Source organism: Hyperoodon ampullatus, assembly GCF_949752795.1.
Source record: "Hyperoodon ampullatus genome assembly, chromosome: 20".
Lineage (NCBI taxonomy): Eukaryota > Metazoa > Chordata > Mammalia > Artiodactyla > Ziphiidae > Hyperoodon > Hyperoodon ampullatus.
Genome location: NC_136933.1, coordinates 13,091,892 through 13,107,109, shown reverse-complemented (window position 1 = coordinate 13,107,109; position 15,218 = coordinate 13,091,892). Strand labels below are relative to the sequence as shown.

At 35.2% G+C, this 15,218-nt stretch overlaps 1 protein-coding gene across 1 annotated transcript in view; it reads right to left on the bottom strand.

The window, feature by feature from the left end:
• Positions 1 to 551: 551 nt before the first annotated feature.
• PURG (purine rich element binding protein G) overlaps positions 552 to 15,218 on the bottom strand; it is a gene marked incomplete at both ends in the record, with an annotated part of 34,029 nt that continues 19,362 nt past the window's right edge. Inside the window, one exon of the mRNA XM_079726583.1 lies at positions 552 to 656. Coding sequence (XP_079582709.1) covers positions 552 to 656 — 105 coding nt within the window. The remainder of the gene's footprint in view (positions 657 to 15,218) is intronic.

The following is a 15,218-nucleotide window of genomic DNA, read 5'->3' as shown; positions in this document are numbered from 1 at the left end:
TGTGGTATGGTCTACTATAAACAATACAAGGCAATTTATGACTTGTTTTCATACAGTACAATACAATCACCAATCAATGAGAACCTTTTAAGTACAATACAGGACAAACAACACTTTGTACCCTGTTAACACTAAAGCAGTTACAGATTTAAAAACATGTTTCTTGTAAGAGGCGGTGGGTTGAAATGACCCCTCCTCCTCAGTTTTTAAATTCAGAGTTATATAGTTACATGATCTCTTAAGAAAGTATTTTCAAATCTATGTCCTTCTACCTCAATGCTGACAAATGGTTTTTTGAAAACGGAAAGGCTTGATGAATTAAAACAGAACAAAACAAAACAAAAAAACCCTGATAGAGTCAAGAAGTACTCCAGTGTCGTGGAAGATATTCCACATAAGATCGGTTTGAAAATGATGCCAGTGGTGTTGACACTTGTCTTCCCTTCCGCGGAGGAATGTCAAGAACAGAAGCCTTGCATTCACGATGAACTTCGGTTCATTTCTTTCACCGAATGCCTTTATTCTGAAGTGTGACATAAGAGACTTATTCCTTATTCCTCAACTGTTTTTGTAGTGTCATAGGGCTGTTCCTTATGCTGGATTTGACAACAGTGAAAAGGGTGGATATTCCCTCTGGATTTAGGGTAATTTGTGAGCTAAAGAAAAAATATTAATTTAAATTTAGCATATATGAAATTTTAAAGGGAGTTTCACTATTTTCACAGTACAAACCTATAATGAATACCTTTCTGTTTCATTGAAAACCTTTCTGTTAGAAAACATGTAACAAACCCTCAATTTTAAGTCATGTCTAGGCCAATTTTGGCGTATTTGAAGATACTGTATAAGAAATGTGCAATAAGAATAGATATAGGTATATTCAGATCTCAGTGCATTGATGCCAAGGAAAATATATTTTTACTCCCCAAGCATCTATGCAGACACATGAATCAATCATATATCTGCCCAACTTCTAATTCTGGAATAGTGATAACAGGGTCATTTAGGAAAAAGTACTTAATTACAGTATGGCAGCAATTTTATGTCGTATATATTAACAGCAAAAACATGTTTGAAAATAGAATCAGTACTATATGGTAAGTTTACAATTCACTATTTCTATACTTGTAACACATGCATTTATTTGTTTTCCCAGTTTTTAAAAATCCCACTAGGACCAACATCTTTCAGAACAACAATCTAACATTAAACAAAAACCTTCTAAGGAAAATAGCTAGCATCACAGAGATTTGAGAAAAGTCTGTTACTCAGCATCACAAAATACTCAATAGATCTACATTTAAGATTGTTCATGCCATGACATTAACACACCTTTGGGTTAATATATCTTATTTAAAAAAGAAAACAAAGAAACAAACCAAAGAACTGACATGGAATTTATCTTTAGTCTCTCCTCGGTAAGAGTAGACTTCTAATAAACTTGACTCATTTCTGTACCATGTAATGATGACTACATCTATGAAGCAGGATTTACATTTAGCAAAACATTTACGAGTAATGATAGGAAAATGACCACTAGAGAGAAAGAATTAAAAATAAGTAAAACTATAGAAAAGTGTTTTTTTCTTAAGTGAACTGCCCCCAAACAAAGCACAAAGTTTGTTTGCTTTGAAATATTCTTCTGTCGAAAAACATTTTTGGATACAAGTTAGCCTATCCTTATAAATGTCAGAGAGATGTAAGGTGTAATTTGAGAAAAAATTTAACTTCTGAAAAAAAATCCTATTTTTTTCTGTTGAACCAAATCTATTGTTTAAATCAAGTACTAATTTTCTGAAGAGGAAACAGGTATACACAGCAGTACATCCACATTACTGATTTAAATTCGATAATTCTCCAGGCATGGCTGACTTGAGCATAGTAGAAGCAACACTAATTTCTTAATGTTTTAGGGTTACATTAAAAAAAAACCTCAACTAAAACAAAATTGAGTAATGAAGCCTAGCTTAATAGTTTTGATTGCCCTTATCTTTGATCAACATTTCAAAACAAGGTAGTACCAATTAAAAATAAGACTTAAAAAATAAAAGCTATCTAAAAATTGTTCAATGAAAAAGCCTTCAAATTTTACAACATTTTAACCTCAAATGATTGTAGACTAACTTAGACTAACAGTTTTGCCATTACCACAAACACTTTTGTTATGCTTGAGTTTTTTTTCTGTATTGTTCATTGGTTGTATTATGTAATACAATTTTCTGTTAAGTTAAAATAGTTTGAATTATTACATTTAAGTATAAGAACCTTTAGAAAAACACATAAGTTGGATAAATTTATAAAAGGATAAAGAATATTTTATGGGATTTTAGACAAGTTCTATACAGACAAATAGCTTAGTTCAAGGTAATAAAGTGCCTTCATTTCCAAGTAATTAATTTTTCACTAAAATATTTTAAGGCTTTATAAGAAGCTTAAAGTTATCAGAAGTTTGATATGGGTTTATGCTATTAATTAGCATTCTTTCATAGTCCTTATTTCATTTACTCTTTTGATCCACATTAGGTAATTTTTAATAATTAGCAGCTTAAAACGATAAAGTTTGAGTTACAAATTCTGAATTCATTTTGTGAGGAAAAGGAAGATGTATAATTTCTAAATGCTGTGATTTGTACATAAGACACACATATTGCTTGTGAACAATCTAAGTTTATGTCATAATATACAACAGCCAATGCCCCCCAAAATTCAACAGAATATTTAATCCCATGGCAAACAGGGCCATCATTTCATTCATACATATATTCTGTTGTGTTTACATTTAAAATGATTGTGCAGCCTTGAATGAAAAAGGCCACAGAAAATCTAACATAAATTCTTCAAATACAGGCACAATTAATATTTTTATTGCAATACCTTATGCATAATCTATATTGATGCCAATATCTAATATTAAAGCATTTATATTTATTTTCATTTTGCTTCTAATACCCATGGATGTATCACAGTAAAATACTGGTAACCTAATCGAAGTATATATAAGAGCCATATCATACAGAATTCTTTTTCTTCTTGTGGTTTCTCTTTGGAGGATATGGGGGTATTTTAAGCACAGCTGTGTCCTTAGTTCTCTTGGCAGCTCCATATTTTAAGATAAATTATGACTGTATGGACATCAACTACTCAATTGGTTACAACCAATGAAAACAAATTAAAATGTTTGAATATTCTTTTTCAGGAATTTAGTTAATTTTATCAGAAAATTACTAAAGTCAGGCACCAGATTAAATGGCCAAGACATCTAAAATGCTTTTCTAATTACCTCTGCATTAAAATGTTCCTTAAATTTAAAGATTTTTGAGATTAGAATGGAGGAAAGGTAAAACTCATTGCAAAAAATAGTTTATGTTCCATATAATTGGAAAAGCAGGAACTACCAGTAGGAAAAAAGTGCTGATCTTAAAATTGGGTTTGGTTTTGAATTTAAAGCCTAGTAAGAGTAATTCCTGGGAATTAAAAAAAAATTAAAATGGCATAAACTTTTATAATTGCACATTCCTTTACCAAAGTGTCACAAGTTACCAAAAATTTAAAAAAATGTACGAGTCTACTTTTCAAAATCTAAGTATATATAAATTTACCTTTCTTTTTAATAGTATAGTACAAACTTAGCACAAATATAAGCAGGAAGATGAATTATAACTTTCTAAAAACAGTATAGTGTGTTTTAAAAAAATAACTATTAAGAACCTTTGTCATTATGAAGATTCAAATCCAAGTATAGCCAAAGCATTCCCATAAAATCTGAAAATATCATGAGAGATTATCTAGGCAAATTTCAGTAACACCCTGCCATGCAATGCACAGACATCATATGCTTTATTTTAAACATAGTTATCCTGTTTTATCTGATTACATATTATACTCAGTTTCTTCCATTGCTGACGTGACAATATATGCAATAGCTGAGTTTTGAAGACAGTATTAAACATTAAGGTTTCTAGTCTTAAGTGTTCGTTCCTATTAAGCACAGCAAAAATGTTTGATGCATGGGTAATTAATTTTCATGCTTCTATCTCTTTATTCTAAATTGAAATGTGAAATGGAAATGTATAGATGTAATATAATAAGGACAAAAGGACATTAGAGACAAAAGCATCAACATATGGAACAAATAATAAGCAGCTGTGGTGGAAGCTCTCCATATTATTAAATTTGGTGAATCAGGGAAAGACAAAACCAACCAAACAAACAGAAGATCCCTTTACCATGTAATAATTATATTAATATATATTTTAAAATAGATGGTACCCATATTAGGTTAGAATTTTAATAGTTTTGTCACTTGAATGTGATGAAGTTAAACTAGGGAGGTGTCACATTATAAACTGAGACCAAAAAAAATTTTATTATTCAGAGGAGAGAGAGAACGTAAGATCATGATTCTCAATGACAGCTCACCTGTCTTTTTTGTTATGCCACAGGCTAAACAGAGTGGTGTAGTGTCTCATTTAATTAGGGTGAAAAATGCTGGTAAAAACATACAATAACTTATGTTAACATTACGATTAGTTCATAGTCATAGAATATTAAATGACTAGCAAAAAAGGACCTCTTCTTTTTTCTACAGTTTGAGACTCTCCCTTGGGTGTAAAAATGACCACATAAAAGCATATGAAAGAAATACCCAATTCTATAAATTCTTCACCTTCTGAGGATATAGAATGGGATATAAAAATTGGTATCCTAGTCCTCTGAGAGAAGTAACAAACTTTAAAAACAAGTAAAATCAGAAAGGATCAGGCATGATAAATCACTGATGACAACTTCCCCAAACCCAACATATAATAGGTTAGTCACAGAAAGGACAGTTATCCTTCCTATATAATTTAAAGAGCCTTCTTGTAGTTTTCGAATATGAGAACATAATCTCTTATTGGTAAGCAATAGTCTTGGACAGTGGTAGCATTTAACAATAACTAGAGAAATACTTCAAATAACACTGAAATGTATAATATTCTTAATAGAAACTACAGATGTGTAGAAACTCCACACTATATATGATATTCCAACTATATATTAGCTCATGTAATACCCAAAATAATATGATTCCACAATCTTTCTTGCTAAAACACACAGAATTTTTTTCTTGATTTTGCAAAAGCTAGGCAGTTGTATTTACCTCATTTAGCTTTTCCCTGGTAGCACTGCTATAGTGCTGACGTAAGTATTGAATATACCGATGAGGACCATTCCTATCATATAATTCATCTTGCTTTCTATTATTCAGCTCTTTTATAGCACTTTTCATTTCCAAATGCCTCACAATCGGTTATAACAGTCACTTCTCATTGTATCCCTGTGAGGAAGGCAAAGTTAATAAATTGCTTGAGCAGTGGTAGAATTACACAGATGTATCTTCTCCAATCCAAAGGCAGTTGTCCTATTCTATGTATCTATACCAGACACTCTCTGAGGCCAAAGACTGGATCTTGTCTGTTGTACATCTAGACCTAGCTGACTATCAAGTTCATGCTGTATGCAAAATAAATATTTGTTGACTTAATGAACGAGAAATGAGATTGAGAAAACAGAACAAAGAACTTCAACTCCACCACCCAACTGAAAAGCTGTGCTTGTCCACTCTTGCGTCTTCTCTTTTACAGGAGAGTAGGTAGTATGACTCGTCTTAAATGATAGGGTAGTATTACGCACAATGGCAAAGCCCATATTGTACATGCCCTCCAGAGTATCAATGACGCGCGACTGTTACTACAACTACTCCTAACACTTTGAATGATTCACCTTGCCTTTTGTCAAATATTTAAATGAGAAGTTGGACTTTTATGTACAATAGACTATTCTTAAGCTAATTCAGGCACAAGGAACCAAGGAAATAATCCTCCCAGCTGCAATCATTATCATGACTGCGGAGAATATCAGAGGGGAGTGGAAGGACAGTTACACAGATAGGGTGAAAGGAACTGGGGACTAGTGTTCTTCAGTGTTCTGGAAATAAGTGCAGGAAAGTTAAGATCCTTGAGAAGATAGAGATTTTAGTGAACTAGGTGAATGGTGAGATTAAACTAGACGATATCAAAGTCTTTTCCAGCTCTAAAATTCTATGTTGTGCTAACTGGTTTCTCCTCTGATATGATGGGAATCTGTATGGTAATCAAAATATATTTTATTTTTAAGAAAAAAGAATAACCTTGTAAGGTTTAATATTCTGGAACTCTTGAACAACTGTGAGTATTAGAAGTTTTCTTTAAACCATCGTTAGGCCTCCTTTTGCAGCAACACCATGTAAAGCGTTTTTTTTTTTTTGCAGTACGCGGGCCTCTCACTGTTGCGGAGCACAGGCTCCGGACGCGGAGGCTCAGCAGCCACGGTTCATGGGCCCCGCCGCTCCGCGGCATGTGGGATCTTCCCGGAGCGGGGCACGAACCCGCGTCCCCTGCATCGGCAGGCGGACTCTCAACCACTGTGCCACAAGGGAAGCCCCATGTAAAGCCTTTTAAATCCTAAATACATCTACTTAACTTATGTCAATATAGTGTGGATATTACAATATGTTACGTCGTCGTACAATTAGCAGCTAAGAGCTTGATCCTACTCCCACTACTTTACCTGAACATGTCCTCTAAAGAATAGGTCTTACCAGTTAAGTACAACGCATGCCCTCATTTCCAGTTTCAAAGAGAGAAAGGTGAAAGAAATGATTTCTTGTAAAAATTAGAGTTATGGTTTTAAATCACATCAGTAAAAACACTAAATGGTAACGATATTGTTTGAATCTCTAAACTGCTGTACATGTTAATAAAAACAGCACTATTAATTAGAACATTTTGACTGAGAAGCAAAAATATTATTCATTCCAAAATTAGGAAGCAAAAATCTAATTTTTATTAGCCAGAAGCATAAATACACAGGTGGAGGAAAGATGATTTACTATCAGCTTTAATTTCTGCTAAGTTAGGACTTTTCAAAACTCTTCAGGCTGCATGTATTCACTGGGAACTCAGGCTTATAATTCTTTATTTCACAACCTAAGACCTCTTTACCCTTTGAACATTAAACTCACGTCATTATGCACACTCAAATGGGAACCAGGGCCACATCCTCACTTTTCCACGTGGCAACAAACATTATTGGCAGTTAATTAAAATTAATTACTACAACCAAAAGGATGATGAACTGCTTAGAGAATTCATGCATACTGCTTGAAAGTAGTTAATTGTCTTCATAGTTTAGAACATATATCCTTGAAGCTGAGTATGATAGCACTTCAAACCCTCCTTATGGGTTAAATTACACTGACGAGGTTCTCTTGGTAATTTAAATGTAACTGCCTTTTCATGAGAAGTAAGACTTAGGCCAAATTCTACATTAAAGTAGGTCATGTTAAAGGGGAGTTTCATTTCAGTATTTTTGGAATAATCAGAATGAAATATGAATGTGGTACAATAATTTAGGAATCATAAGGAGAAAAATAGCTATCGGAGAGGAGAAGGAAATTATATGTATCTAGTGGCGGCAGAAAGGTAAAAGAAATGAGAAAAGAGGTAGATGAGAGGGAGTCAGAGAATGGTGATAATCTGAAATGTTATTAATATTCTCTCAATAATCTGGCAAAACATTTCCTTTGAGTGTCTTTTTCCATAGAACTGATACAACATTGTAGTACCACATGATTACTCCTTCTCTTGCTGAATAGTTGCATAAACATTGAAAATGACTTACTACCTTCCCATAAAGTTAAGAAAAGCCCTGTTGGGTATACTCTTGGTATGTGACTTAGTGTTCTGGGATCTCTCTGTGGTTCTGCAGCTCCTCCTTTTAGAATCTTAAAGGTGGACATGGCATGGATTGGGATAGACTAGCCAAAGGCCAGCTCAAGCCTCTCCTTTATTTCATTACGTCAAAACTCAGACCCCTCTTTGGTAAGAATAGGATTCTCTTGAAAAAGACAACAGCAGATAGTAAAAATGCCTCCTTTAGATCTATTGGTACACAATTTACTAAGGCTCACTAGAATAACAGTATTATCTTCCCTTAAATACACTGCCACTCCTGAGAATCTCAATGACTCTTTGCTTAAAATGGCAAAATTTAGGTAAATTCAGTTAGAACTTTCAGAAAAACAAAAATGCAATCTGGATGTCGCTTTCATTGTATCCACTCTCTTTCCACGTATAAAACTATGGACCAACGTGAGTTTCCAATAATAACTGATTCATAAGGTCTACGTTATGTAATTTTAAGAGTGCATAAAAGCTACCGAGGCATCACCATATCAATAAACAATGAAAGCATTCCTTCCGGCATGCTTTGATAATAGAGATATCATAAGAAGTATCTCCTCACTTGGAATTATTTTTCACATTACTTTCTGAGGTCGAAGCAGAACTGTGAAGTAAAATAAATAATAACCATTCTTTGGCCATTGCAATTGCTGAAGTGCACTAGCCCATTATCTCTGTTTTTAATAGAATAATTTAGAGTCTCTCAAAAGAGTATGCACATAACTAAGGTGGGAGAATTGTTTGAACGTTAGGGCCAGTTATTTAATATGAATATTTAAGGGTATTTTGTCCCCTCTATTCTTACTACAGGTTTGCTGCCATGATTCAACTAAGATACTCAGTGAAGGTCTGCTTATTTTTTGCCTGTTTAAAAAAAGCATCCTTAAGGGCTTCCCTGGTGGCGCAGTGGTTGGGAGTCTACCTGCTAATGCAGGGGACACGGGTTCGAGCCCTGGTCTGGGAGGATCCCACATGCCGCGGAGCGGCTGGGCCCGTGAGCCACGACTGCTGAGCCTGCGCGTCTGGAGCCTGTGCTCCGCAACGGGAGAGGCCGCGATAGTGAGAGGCCCGCGCACCGTGATGAAGGGTGGCCCCCACTTGCCGCAACCAGAGAAAGCCCTCGCACAGAAACGAAGAACCAACACAGCCCTAAATTAATTAATTAATTAATTTAAAAAAAAAAGCATCCTTAGCAATAAAAAGTCACTATCTACTGATGAACTCAACAGCTGATCTCAAAACTACTAGGCTGAGTGAAGGTAGTCAAATACAAAAAATACATGTTAACTTATATGAAATTCCAGAATAGACAAAAGTAGCCTATGCTAATAGAAATCAGATCGGTGACTGCTTCTGGAAGTCAGGAGGAGGGGGAGAGTGTGGGTGGTGACTGGGAAGGGGTACATGGGAATTTTCTGGGGTGAGAAAAATGTTCTATGTCTTGATATTTGCCAAAAATGACTGAATGGTATAATAAGAGCTGTATGTAAATGGTATAATAAGAGCTGTATGTAAATTATACTTTAATACAAAATGTTCAACAACATTACAACTAAGCAAAATACTCCTGCTGAAGAAGCATCATGAAGGCGGTGTCATTCTTCTTTTTTCATTTCAGAACTTCTACCCTCACCACGTCCCATAGAGAGCAACATATCCTAGAATGGGGTCCATGACTAATACTCTGCAGAGGACATGGATTTTATATCAGGGCACCAAACCAAAACAGGCTCTTTATAACTGGAGAAAAATTAAGACACATTCTTTTATGGACCATAATAAATGTGTCAGCTCTAAGAAAAGATATAAAACATTTCATGTCCAAAAAATACCCTAGAGGGGGCTTCCCTGGTGGCGCAGTGGTTGAGAGTCCGCCTGCCGATGCATGGGACGTGGGTTCGTGCCCCGGTCCAGGAAGATCCCACATGCCGCGGAGCGGCTGGGCCCGTGAGCCACAACTACTGAGCCTGAGCTCTAGAGCCCGCGAGCCACAACTACTGAGCCCACGTGCCACAACTACTGAAGCCTGCACGCCTAGAGTCCATGCTCTGCAACAAGAGAAGCCATCACAATGAGAAGCCGCGCACTGCAACAAAGAGTAGCCCCCACTCGCCGCAACTAGAGAAAGCCCGCGCACAGCAACAAAGATCCAACACAGCCAAAGATAAATAAATAAATAAATAAGTAAATTTATTAAAAAAAAAATCCTAGAATGTAAAAGATTTTCCAAGTCAGATTTATTACTGTGAAAATACTAATTTATAAATGCAGGAAAAAAATTGATAAAATTTTGGCTCAAATGCTACTTAAAAGTAATCATGGCAGTTTGGCCTTCACTCTTGTTTTGGTTCCCCAAGGATGTGTGAATACTGGTGTGGCAACAGTGTACCACTACTACCTAAAGCAGACAGATGAACTTAAAACATGCAGGCGGGAAGGAAACAAGATTTTACTTTATGCTACCTGGTGCATAATTGACTGTATATATAGTAAATCACATTTTAAAACCATTTGAATGCCAGTGGTTGGGGCCTAATTTTTAATGATTACCTCACCACTTCAAATCTAAGGGGCCATGTTCATCGACTTTAAAGAGGTTACAATCAGAGTTAAAATATTCAATGAATTCCCAACTTCCTACAGAAATAACCTTATTACACTATCAGACGATTCCAAAAATGAAGTGAAAAAGTACTATTGGTTCTGAGAAGAAAATAGTAATATCCTGAAGAGAATTCAGGGGCAAGTGGTGCCAAGTATTTAAGGGCAAAGTTAAAACTGTAATCAAAAGCCAGATAATTATTTCACCAAATTATTTCTTTTTATAATTCCAATTCTAACCCACCAAAGGCTTATGCTGTCCTAAACCCATGTATTATACAAAGATATCTAAAATATATAATTTACCTACTATTCATCATTTCCACTAGAGAGTAGAAGAAAGACATGGAAAAAGTAAGAAATTTCCTTAGCACAATGCCTGGCCTGTGGGAGGAACTCAATAACTATTTGTTGAATCAATGAATGAATGTTTTCTTTTCCCTGGAATTGTCATTTCTTACCTCACATAGTTGCTTCTTACTATACTTTAAAAATTCAGTATGACTGAAAAGGAAAAGTACAGGCACATACTTAGTAAAAATAAGTAATGCTCTGAAACCCCTAAGTCCCATGTCATTATTGCTGCTACTGATATTGTTGACAAAAAAATTGCATAAATATAAATTGACACAGTTGGAAAACAACAATAAATCGATACATGATAATCTAATTTTTAACTATAAAAAATGTCCTTTTAAAAGCTCAGTTGACACTAAAGGACACTGTTTGCTTCTCTAGAGGCAACAATAAAAACTTACATAATTAATAGAATGGTTAGTTGTGTGATGTTTCATGTAAATAGTTTCTGAGATAGTGAGAGGTTTAAAGGTTCATAAGTACCAAAGAAAAACAGAATGCCAAGTGCTAGAAGATAGAAAAAAATATAGTTTAAGGTTATATGAGGGACTTCCCTGGTGGCGCAGTGGTTACGAATCTGCCTGCCAATGAAGGGACATGGGTTCGAGCCCTGGTCCAGGAAGATACCACATGCCGTGAGCAACTAAGTCCGTGCACCACGACTACTGAGCCTGAGCTCTAGAGCCCGCAAGCCACAACTACTGAGCCCGCATGCCACAACTACGGAAGCCTGCGTGCCTAGAGCCCATGCTCCACAACAAGAGAAGCCACTGCAATGAGAAGCCCGCGCACCGCAACAAAGAGTAGCTCCCGTTAGCCGCAACTAGAGAAGAGCACAGCAACGAAGACCCAATGCAGCCAAAAAAAATAAATAAATGAAGCTCAGTATTGAGACAATGTTCTGTAGGGGTCTCTTCTTGATGGTAACTGGGGCCTCAATTATAATGGCTCCTTTACCATCTTGAAACTAAGGGTTAAAGTGTGTATCAACTATCAAAAAAGCTATTTTTCAGAATCAAAAATGACTCACGAACATAATCTTTAATACTTTTCACCTTTAAAATAGATAGGTGAGAAAATTCTTCCAGCTGAGAGAAGAAAACAAACACATTCTAAATGAATCACACATACCATCTCCGACTGATTCTGAAGCAAACTAATAGAGAAGTAGATATTACGTAGTGGAAAGACCATTTAATAAGGTCTAGCTCAAGTTCTGAAATGACTAGTTAAATGATTTTGAACAAGTCACATGACATTTTAAATATTTTTCCTATCTGTTATAAAATGAGGGTGTTATGTTACTTCAAAGATTCCTTTAGGCCAAAAACAAAAAAGTCGATGGCAGATTAAGACAAGAAAATCATAGGTTAAGTTACTACGGATACTTACACCAATACCAGAAAACGGGTGATTAGAATACTTTTAGCAGTGGGGCAATTGGTCCCCAAATTATGCAAACTGCCGAATGATCGTCTTTTTAAAAAACGAAACAAAGTAGTTTTGTTTCCCTCCAGCAATAAAACCATGCTTTGCTATTTCCTTGTCTGTGGATAGCTTATTCATTTTCTTAATGGTGTCTTTTGATGAGCAGAAAATTTTAATTGCGGTGAAGTCTAGTTTTTTTTTCTTTGATAAAAGTTAGGGCTTTTTGCTTCCTGTCCAAGAAATTTCTGCCTACACAGTTGTTTGCTTTTATATTTTACTGAAAACAGCTTCAAGGGATTATAACTAGCCCAACTCCCTTGCCACTGCTCTACCAGAGAGCTCCTCCAGTAAAAGGAGGTTTCCTTCCAATTTTGCATATGTTTGTTATAGTTTCTGGGGAACCATCTATTTTATGGGTTGGGAAGAATTAATAATGATGTTATTAATATTTATTAAATGCTTATTATGTGACAGAAACTTTGCTAACAGCTTCAGGACATTTAATTTTCTTTAAGAAAATTTTGGCTGACTCTAGGTTCTGTGAAGCAAGAAACCTTATCTGTGTTGTTGTTGATACATCCCCTGGCCCCAAAAATAGAGTCACTAGTAAGTATAAACTAAAGGCTGAGTGAATAAATTCTCACAATAACTCTATAAAGTTATAAAATTTGCCCCAAATTACACAATATGTGACAGAATTTGAACCTGAACCCAGGACTGGCTGACATGAAAGTCTATTCTGTACTCTTTACCATTCTGTACTAGGTCACTGACACGGCCTGATAACTCTGTGGGGAACAAGTACGTAGAAATACAGCTGAAATTATTGCTATTATTTAAGGGGGAGGAGGAAATTAAGTAAAATTAAATTGTTTTAAATTAAAATTGTGGTTTTATTCCTCACAAAGCAAAAAGCAAATGTGGAATTTCTATTAAGCTCCTTCATGATAAGCCTAGACATATTGACCTTCTCATATTTGTAGTTATGTGATTACTTATGCACATTGAGCCAACATGAAACTTTTATGGCCACAGGAATATGTATAGAGAGAAATTCAATCTCCATGTAAGAATTTAGAATTCAGCCTGCTAATTCCTCAGTGAGGCTACAAAGCCATGGTTAACTGGGAATGCCAGGAGCGAGATCATTTACTCAATGGAATTTCCTAGTCAGTAGAGTTTTAACCACAATGCTTTTGATCCTATTGAAATTCAAATATTCCTAGTATGTATTATTTTGATTTTCTGCTTCAATAAATACAACATGATTAGATTTCGTGTGTGTGTGAAGGAGATTACTGCACTGTTAACTGCTATAACGTTATAAATGAAGATGTGGGTTCTTGAGTTAATTTGATAAAAACTTGGAACATCCCTTTCAAATGGGTTTTTGAAAAAGCCTGCTTCTAACTTATTGTGTGGTCATTTATCTCTTGTTCATAAGAGTGTAGGGGAAAAAATCACTAGTTGATTTTTGATTATTAACTGAATTTATTGTACAATGAAGTAGTTTTATCTCTTAAATTCTCTAAATAACATTTTTTGAAGGCTACACTGCAATGCAGTGCCATGACAAGACTTGTGTTAACAGGACAGGAAGGGATCTGTATTCTAGTTATTAGGATCCAGTTCTGGAAGATTCACTAAGGTGGGAAGCTCAGGAAAGAGAGGGTCAAAATCTCAATAACTAGAGGCAAAGAGGCTGAATCCAGGCAAGTGGTTTCTATACAGACATGAACACCAATATAATGACTTGATATGCCTACTGCCAGGGCCAAAATGGATCGTAGATTCAGTGCAGAATTGAGCCTAAAGATACAACAAAAACAGGAAAATACCTAGAATGTGTTAAAAAAAAAACAACCTAATTTTGCTATAAAAACATGTGTTTAATTCTAACAGATTTTGATTTCAAGTTTACCATTTAAATTTTCTATAGTATTATTATGAGGCCTCAATGAGCAGTGAGCTCCTTATAAGCCCTGGTATGTTATTAGATCACTAGATGATCTACAGCAACTCATTTAACCTGCCTTGGCCTGTTTTCTTCATTTGTTAAGTGAGGTTAGTGATATTGACCTAAGCTAATCTAATTCAATATTTTCATCAGGATGAAATGAGATCTAATATATGAAAGAACTCTGAAAAAGATGTCAAATTATATGAAAAGTATTATAATTTAAAATTCTATAATTCTTCTAACATTGAATTTAATTAGAAAATATTTCAGAGCTAATGATCAGTTATAGAAAAACGTTCAGGATAAATGAATCTTTTGTACCAATAACTAGTTGAATGTATCCGCTAACGGATTTTCACTGCAATGCATCTACAGTGAAAAGTATTACAACCTGTGATTTACAAAGACACAGTAGAATCAGGCTTATTCCATTCAGCTAAGACATTGGTGAGTAATGCATAGCTGAGAACACCGATGGATTTTGTCAATCCAGACATATGGAGAGAAAAGTTTATGAAGATATTGTATATGCGATGAGAATGCAATAAAATTAAAGCAAGGATGAATACAAAGGCCTGGAGTAGGGAGTGCAAATACGTGACATGAATGTTACTATTCCTTGCCTTCCTCATCGTTCTCCCCAACTCAATCCCCATGGACATACAGAAATCACAGCAGTCTTATGACGAACCTGAACAGGGTTTCACAATTTCCAACCTAGAGCTCAGGAAGTCATTACCATTTGAACACAGGCACATGAGATGAAAGAGAATTATTATTTTCATACTAGGACATCAAAAGAGACTTGGAACGGAGAAGGCAGAAATATTGTTTAAAATAGTATCATTGTAGTTCTCTAAATTTGCATCAGTGAAATATACTTTGAACACTCTAAGAGAATGTAGATCATTCATCATATTTAAAGAATAAACTGTTCAAGGGAAAATAACATATAGCATTTTATAATAGCTCCAAACACACTTCTCATATATACCAACACACTGCCTGGCCTGTGGCAGATAATCAGATGAGTATCTGTTGAATGGAAAAAATGACAGTTTGATTAGGCTCCAACAGCTGCTTTGAATCAAATAACTTTGGACATGGCT